This window comes from Mesoplodon mirus (genome assembly GCF_964341445.2).
Source record: "Mesoplodon mirus genome assembly, chromosome: 19".
NCBI lineage: Eukaryota > Metazoa > Chordata > Mammalia > Artiodactyla > Ziphiidae > Mesoplodon > Mesoplodon mirus.
The window spans coordinates 27927482-27934083 of record NC_138995.1 but is presented as its reverse complement, the minus strand read 5'-3'; the positions used below and the strand labels follow the sequence as shown (position 1 = coordinate 27934083).

General features: G+C 52.4%; 1 protein-coding gene across 1 annotated transcript; it reads left to right on the top strand.

Moving 5' to 3' along the window:
• Positions 1–290: 290 nt before the first annotated feature.
• On the top strand, positions 291–6213 carry CCL22 (C-C motif chemokine ligand 22; the record flags this gene model as incomplete). Its single annotated transcript, XM_082607205.1, has 3 exons — positions 291–363; positions 1584–1707; positions 4220–6213. 3 exons carry the CDS (start codon positions 291–293, stop codon positions 4302–4304), a joined length of 282 nt encoding a protein of 93 aa, XP_082463331.1. The 3' UTR covers positions 4305–6213.
• Positions 6214–6602: the final 389 nt, after the last annotated feature.

Genomic DNA, 6602 nt, shown 5'->3' with positions numbered 1-6602 from the left:
GGGAGCACAGGCCTCCAAGAGGCCCAGCTCAAGGGGGATTTTGCAAGTCTCTTGGGACCCGGGGGGAGGTCAGGGTGGGGGTCCCCTTTGAGTGGTTCCTGGCCACAGAGAATTTCCTTCTCTTTGGAGGAAGTGGGAGTTCTTCTTTCATAATGTGAATGTCAGAGATTCTGGGCTCACCGGTGACTAAGAGTGTCTGAGGCCTGTGGGTGTAGCAAGCATTTAAATACCAGAGCTTCCTGTCCTTTGGCGATTGTAGACACCTGAGCTGGGACACACAGGACAAAAGTATGGGCAGCCTGCAGACCCCACTCCTGGCTGCCCTCATCCTCCTTGCTATGATACTTCAAGCAACAGAGGCAGGTGAGGCTGGGAAGAGGGAGGGCTCTCTGCAGAGGTCAAGGTCAGATACTGGGGTATCTTCCTCATGTGGTAGAAAGAGCACTGAACTGAGAGCAGAAGACCCCAATCTGCCATTGGCTCTTGGGCTAGTCCCATTGCTTCTCTGGACCTCAGTTTATACATCTGTTAAATGGATAGTCTTGAAGGCTTGGAGTCTAGGATCTATCTCAGCTGGGCTCGGGGTGGTAGTGGGCATGGCCCAGGGTCTCCTACTCCAGAGAACTCAAGGGTAGGGCCTTGGGATGTGAAGAAGGAGCCACTGAAGGAGGCCAGCTGGGCTGGGTAAAGGCAGGAGCAGCGGTGAGAGATATTCCCTTGGAAAACCAGTCCTGCCCTCTCTCCACCCCATTTTTCTCCCGAAACTGCCCTCAACACTGGGTTCCTGACTTCTCTTTCCATCCCAATGTACACTCTTCTGTCCTATGATGGGTAGGGGAATGAGCACTGGACTGGGAGTCCGGGAGCTAGGAACAATACTGCTCAGTTATTGGGGTTCCTGAGCACCTTCCCTGCATTACAGGCCCCATAGAGTAGGTACTATTATTACCCCCTGGGTCTGAGGAGGAAATTAGGTCTCAGAGATGTTAAGTGACTCACGGCAGATCAAGACTCGAACCCGGGCTTCCGTGCCTGGACTCTGCCTGAGCCCTTGTCCTGACTCTTCAGGGTCATGCTGTGTGATCTGGGCAAGTCCTCCCCCATCTCTGGACCTCAGACTCACCATTTGTACCATGAAGGGGATTAGAGTATATGTGAGCTGAAGGGAAGTTCTCAGATTACCTGGGAAGTTCTTCAAAATGTCCACCTGATTCAGCAGGGCTGGGACTAGGCACCGAGCTTTTCTGACAAGCTCCTAGGTGATGCTGATGGTGTGGGTCCACAGACCTCAACTTGAATAACAAGGTTCTAAGGCTCCTTCCTGTTCAGCATCTCTGGTCCCATCTAGAGCTTAGGGCATTGTTGATGCTCGGTCATTCTGAATCCCTCTCCCTTGAGCTGACCAACACAGAGTGTAGACTTTGGGCACTTAGCGGCTTCTCAGAGGCCCCAAGAGTGGGGACTTTGAGGGCCCAGAATCCTCTGGACACCAACCTTCCACATGAGAACAGAAAAACTGGGTGTCAGAGGTTTGGGCCAAGGGAGAGCAGCCTGTGACTCCTCTGAGCACACTTCTCCCCCAGGCCCCTACGGTGCCAACGTGGAGGACAGCATCTGCTGCCGGGACTACATCCGTCACCCCCTGCCCCTGCGTTTGGTGAAATATTACTACTGGACTTCGGACTCCTGCCGGAGGCCTGGCGTGGTGTGAGTAGAAAGCCGGGGAGACAAGACCTTGGAGAGGTGGACGGGTGTGGCCTGGGAGGCTTCAGGTGCACCCAGGGATGGAGGAATGCAGCTGAGCATCCAGATGTCAGCTGGGAGCACTTGGCTGAACTAGATGGCTCAGCTGAGGCTTGGGTGTACCAAGAAAAAAATATCATGTTATCATTCAACAGGTATTATCAGGTACCTCTTATGTGCCAGGCAGCGTGCCAGATCCTGAGGACGCAGAGGGTGCCGCTCCACGCCGGCAAGGCAGATAGGTAGTGCAGAGCTGCCGTAAAGTGTAGGGTTCAGGATACGGGCAGTATGCCTGGTTCTGCTGAGTCAGCAAAGATGCTCCCATCAGAAGCATCTTGGATCCCCAGTGCCCTGGGAGTCAGTTATTTGAGGCAGCCTATTCTTACCAGGAGTGTGTTAAGAGCTGACACTAAGTGCTTCCTCAGGGCCAGGCACTGTTCTGAGCATGACTGATTAATTCTCACAATGATCCTATAAGAAGGTGCTATTCTTTCCATTCTACAGATGGAGAAACAGGCTTGGGGCGGGGTGAGGGGAGAAATGACTTGCTCAAGGTTGCCCAGGCTGGAACCAGGACTCCTGGGTCCTTGTTTAGGGCTTTCTCCTAAGGTTCTTATTCTCCTTTGCTTCTTTGTTTCCTCTTCCTCAGCCTGGAGCCTGCCCCCGCCCCTGCCCCTCCCCCTGCCCCCGCCCCTTCCTCTCCCCCTGCCCCTGCCCCTGGCGGGGTGACATAGCCCCTCTTGGCTGCTGCCTGCCAAACCACAGAGTGGGGGGTGTTTGAGCTTGGGGACTTATGACCCCCTTTGGGGCCCTGTCATCTTCTCATCTTCATCCTTCTCACTCATCTTCCGTCCCTCAGAGGGGTCTGTGGGTAAAATACAAGAAGGCTGAAATGGGAAGGCCTGCCACAGTTCTGGTCACTTCAATACTGGGCCTCAGTTTCCCCATCAGTATAGCGGGAGTGATCACTTTCATTTATTTTTTTAATCAAACAGGTAGAGAGTGCTTGTTAAGTGCTAGGCACTGTTATAAACGCTTTATAAACATGAAATCATTTAATCCTTCAAGCAACCCTATGTAGTAGGTACTGTTACAATCCCCTTTTTACAGGTGCATAAATGTGCACAGCGAGCTATGGAGCCTCTCAAGCATCACAGGGCACAATAATAGTAAGTGGGAGGTGTACTACTCGATGCCTGGCATATAATAGATACTAAATGAGAGATGGTACACATGTGATTATTGGATCTTGAGCCAGAAGGGATTCTAGAAAGAATGTGGCTCAATGAATGAGAAGATCAAAGCTCAGAGAGGGTCTGAACCTTGTCCAGTGTCACAAAGCAGCCAGGGCAGGCTGTCCACGTGGCCAAGATCAATACTGCTTTGCTGCCTTCTTTGTTCTTTCTGTTCATTGGTCATCTGGGGGCGTGCGTGCGTGTGTGTGTGTGTGTGTGTGTGTGTGTGTGCAGATCAGGGGTGTTTGATGCAGCTCTGGCAAAAGTGGAAGCCTTAGCCCACTACTGCCATGTGGTCTTGGGCTATTGATCACCTGTCCTCTCTGTGCTCAGGTCTCTCAGAGGGGCCTGGATGGGAATGCTCGTTCACAGCAAGCACGATGAGTCAGGTCTTACCAGCTCTGGCACTTAGGCAAGTTGCTTTACCCCATTGGGCCTCACTTTCTTCAGCTATGAAGTAGATAGAATATTGGAGGCTCATAGGGTTGTTGTAAGGACTTATTAAGGAAATCAATGTTAAAAGTTCAGGCCAGGGCTTCCCTGGTGGCGCAGTGGTTGAGAGTCCGCCTGCCGATGCAGGGGACACGAGTTCAGGCCCCGGTTCGGGAAGATCCCACATGCCGCAGAGCGGCTGGGCCCGTGAGCCATGGCCACTGAGCCTGCGCGTCCGGAGCCTGTGCTCCGCAACAGGAGAGGCCACAACAGTGAGAGGTCCATGTATCGCCAAAAAAAAAAAATTCAGGCCAGGTCCTGGCACAATTATATATCACCTACTGTCTGCTGTGCACTGTTCTGAGCACTCCAGTTTATATTAACTCATCAAATCTTCATCAAATTCCTATGAGGTTGGACCAGAATTATCATGCCCCTTTTACAGATGTGGAAACTGAGGTTCAGAGAAGTTAAGGGACTTGCTAACATGTGGCAGAGCTAGAATTCTAATCCGGATAGGCTGGCTCCAAAGTTCATGCTCTTGGCTACTACCCAATACTCTCTCCCAAGTCAATGTCAGCAAAGATTATGGGACTCCTGGGCATTCTATTTCCTGGCCTGACCTGGCACTCATGGCTGGAGCTGAAGGTATGGAAAGTCCTTGCTGCTTATCTCCCCCTCTCCTTCTTAAGAAATGTGTTTGCCTACAGCAGGTGACTCATAATTGCTAAGGTTCTACAGCAGGGCTGTGGCACCCTTGCTGCATGCTAATGGGGCCTCCTTGTCTCCCTGGTGTCTCTGCCTTCCAGCTTGCTAACCATGAGGGACCGAGAGATCTGTGCTGATCCCAGACTGCCCTGGGTGAAGAAAGTTCTCCAGAGGCTGGACCAATGAGGCAGGCCCTGCCCTGATGACCGTGGCCTTGGCTCCTCCAGGAAGGCTCATGGAGCCCCACCTCCCTGCTGTTACAGCTGCTCCCCGACACAACCTTGTGCCAACAACCCTCTCAGCGGTCCCTGATCTTGATCTCTGCAGCTGTCACTCCCAGTCAAGCCTCCAACTGTCACTCTCATGTCCCCACTTACCCTTCCAACCCATCCTCTGCCCTACCAAAGCCAGAGGGTCCACAGTCCTGGTCATTCAGTCCCCTGCTCAAAATCCTTCCATGGCTCCCCTTTGCCCTAGGCTGAGGTCAGAGCTCCTGAGCCTGGCATCCCTGCCCTCCAGATCTGGGTCTTATCCTTTGCCTCCAGCCCTGACTCATTTCCTTTCATGCATGTTGGACTCCGGCTCCCTGTTCTCCCAAACCCATGCCATACATTTCCACTTCTGGCTCTTTTCCTGAGCTGCTCCTGACACCCAGAATGTCTCCCCATCCTCTGCACATGTCCAACCCCACCAGCCCTCCAGGGCATCACTCAACCTAAGCAGCCAGTAATTGAGAGTCATTTTTTAGACTTCCCCTGGCCCTCTGCCCCCTTTTAACAGCCCTGATCACAGTCTGCCCAGAATTCTCAGGAACTGGGAGCTTGTCCTCCAGCCCCACCAGCTGGACCAATATACACACCTGAGTTACTTTTGTCTCCCGGCCTCTGGCACAGAGCACAGGGCCTGGCTCAGAATCAGGGCTCAATAAGAGGCTGCAGATTGAATCAATAAAAGTAATGTCTGTCTCCCACCTGTCAAGGGCTCTCACACATCAATACAGAGACTCAAGGTCATCTAGAGAAGGGCTGGCGGGGTTCATTAGGAAGCCTCAAATTTACCCAGATTCACCTTTCTTCCCCATGTTACCTCTTTAACCTTCTTGCCTCCCTTGTTTTTTTTTTTTTTTTTTTTTTTTTTTTTTTTTTTTTTTTTTTTTGCGGTATGCGGGCCTCTCACTGTTGCGGCCTCTCCCGTTGCGGAGCACAGGCTCCGGACGCGCAGGCCCAGCGGCCATGGCTCACAGGCCCAGCTGCTCCGCGGCATGTGAGATCTTCCCAGACCAGGGCACGAACCCGTGTCCCCTGAATCGGCAGGCAGACTCTCAACCACTGCACCACCAGGGAAGCCCTCCCTTGGGTTTTTTACTGTTTCTCCAACCTCCAACATCCAGGCCTGACCTCTTCAGAGTCCCGAATTTCCTCTTCCTCCTTCCCCAAATAGCTGCCAACCAAATTCCTGCTACGGGGTGAATGAGTACCCTTGGCTTGGTATTATAAGCTCTAGTTATATTTGTATAAGAAAAGAGGGCAAATGCTTAAAAGGCCAAATGGATGACTGGGAGAATTTTAAGAAATGTGTGGGAGGGGGACAAGGCAGAGATTTCCTGGTCCTTGGAGTGAATGTGTGGGGTATAGTTAAGTGAAAGAGCCTTGGATGGGGGTAGTTCTCAGGTGGCTGGGGCCAGGCTAAGGACTGGGACTTAGGACTTATCTACACCTCTTTGAGGACCACAGGTTCCCCAGGTATCTGTGCTTGTTCCTTTCCGAGGGAGCCTGGTATAGTATGGCAGGGTGGTTGTTGCTGTGTGACCCCGAGGAGACCATCTAACCTCTCTGAGCCTCACCTGAGAATGAGAATACCTACCTTATGGGATTGCTGTGGGGCTCAGATCCAAGTCACAGAAAATGTGGCTTTGCCGGCCATGAAACTCAGTGTCTTCCAGGGCTTGTGTCCCCCCGGGAGCCCAAGGTCATTTGCCCACTATAGGCACCGGAAGTGTTAACCTGCCCACTGCCCATGCACAGGGCCTTCAATTGTTCTGGGATCTCCCTCTGCTCCTGTCCTGCCCTTGCCCCTCAAGCCTTCTGGAAAATAAATCCTCTACAACAATGTCTGTTTTGTTCCTTGGCATGTGCTGTTCCTGTGAGGTGGGGCAGGGGACCCATGGCCCCTCTCTCCCAGTGGGGAAGCCCTTGACATTGATATGTGAGCTGGCTTGCCCTAGGTCACCCTGTGAGAAGGTGGGGAATCCCAGCTAGACATGAGGACCTGGGAAGTAGCTGAGCAGGTGCCAGCAGGGAACCCCAGACATTTGTCCACCTGGGACCACTTGTCAGGAGGAGCTGATGAAATCATTCATTCAGTCCTCAAGTCTAGATCTCTGAGCAGCATATTCATCCATTCATTCAATAACCCAATCTCAACCTTCCCACTTCAAGGGTGGACACAGAGGCAGAGGAGAGAATATCAGTCAGGAAATGCTAC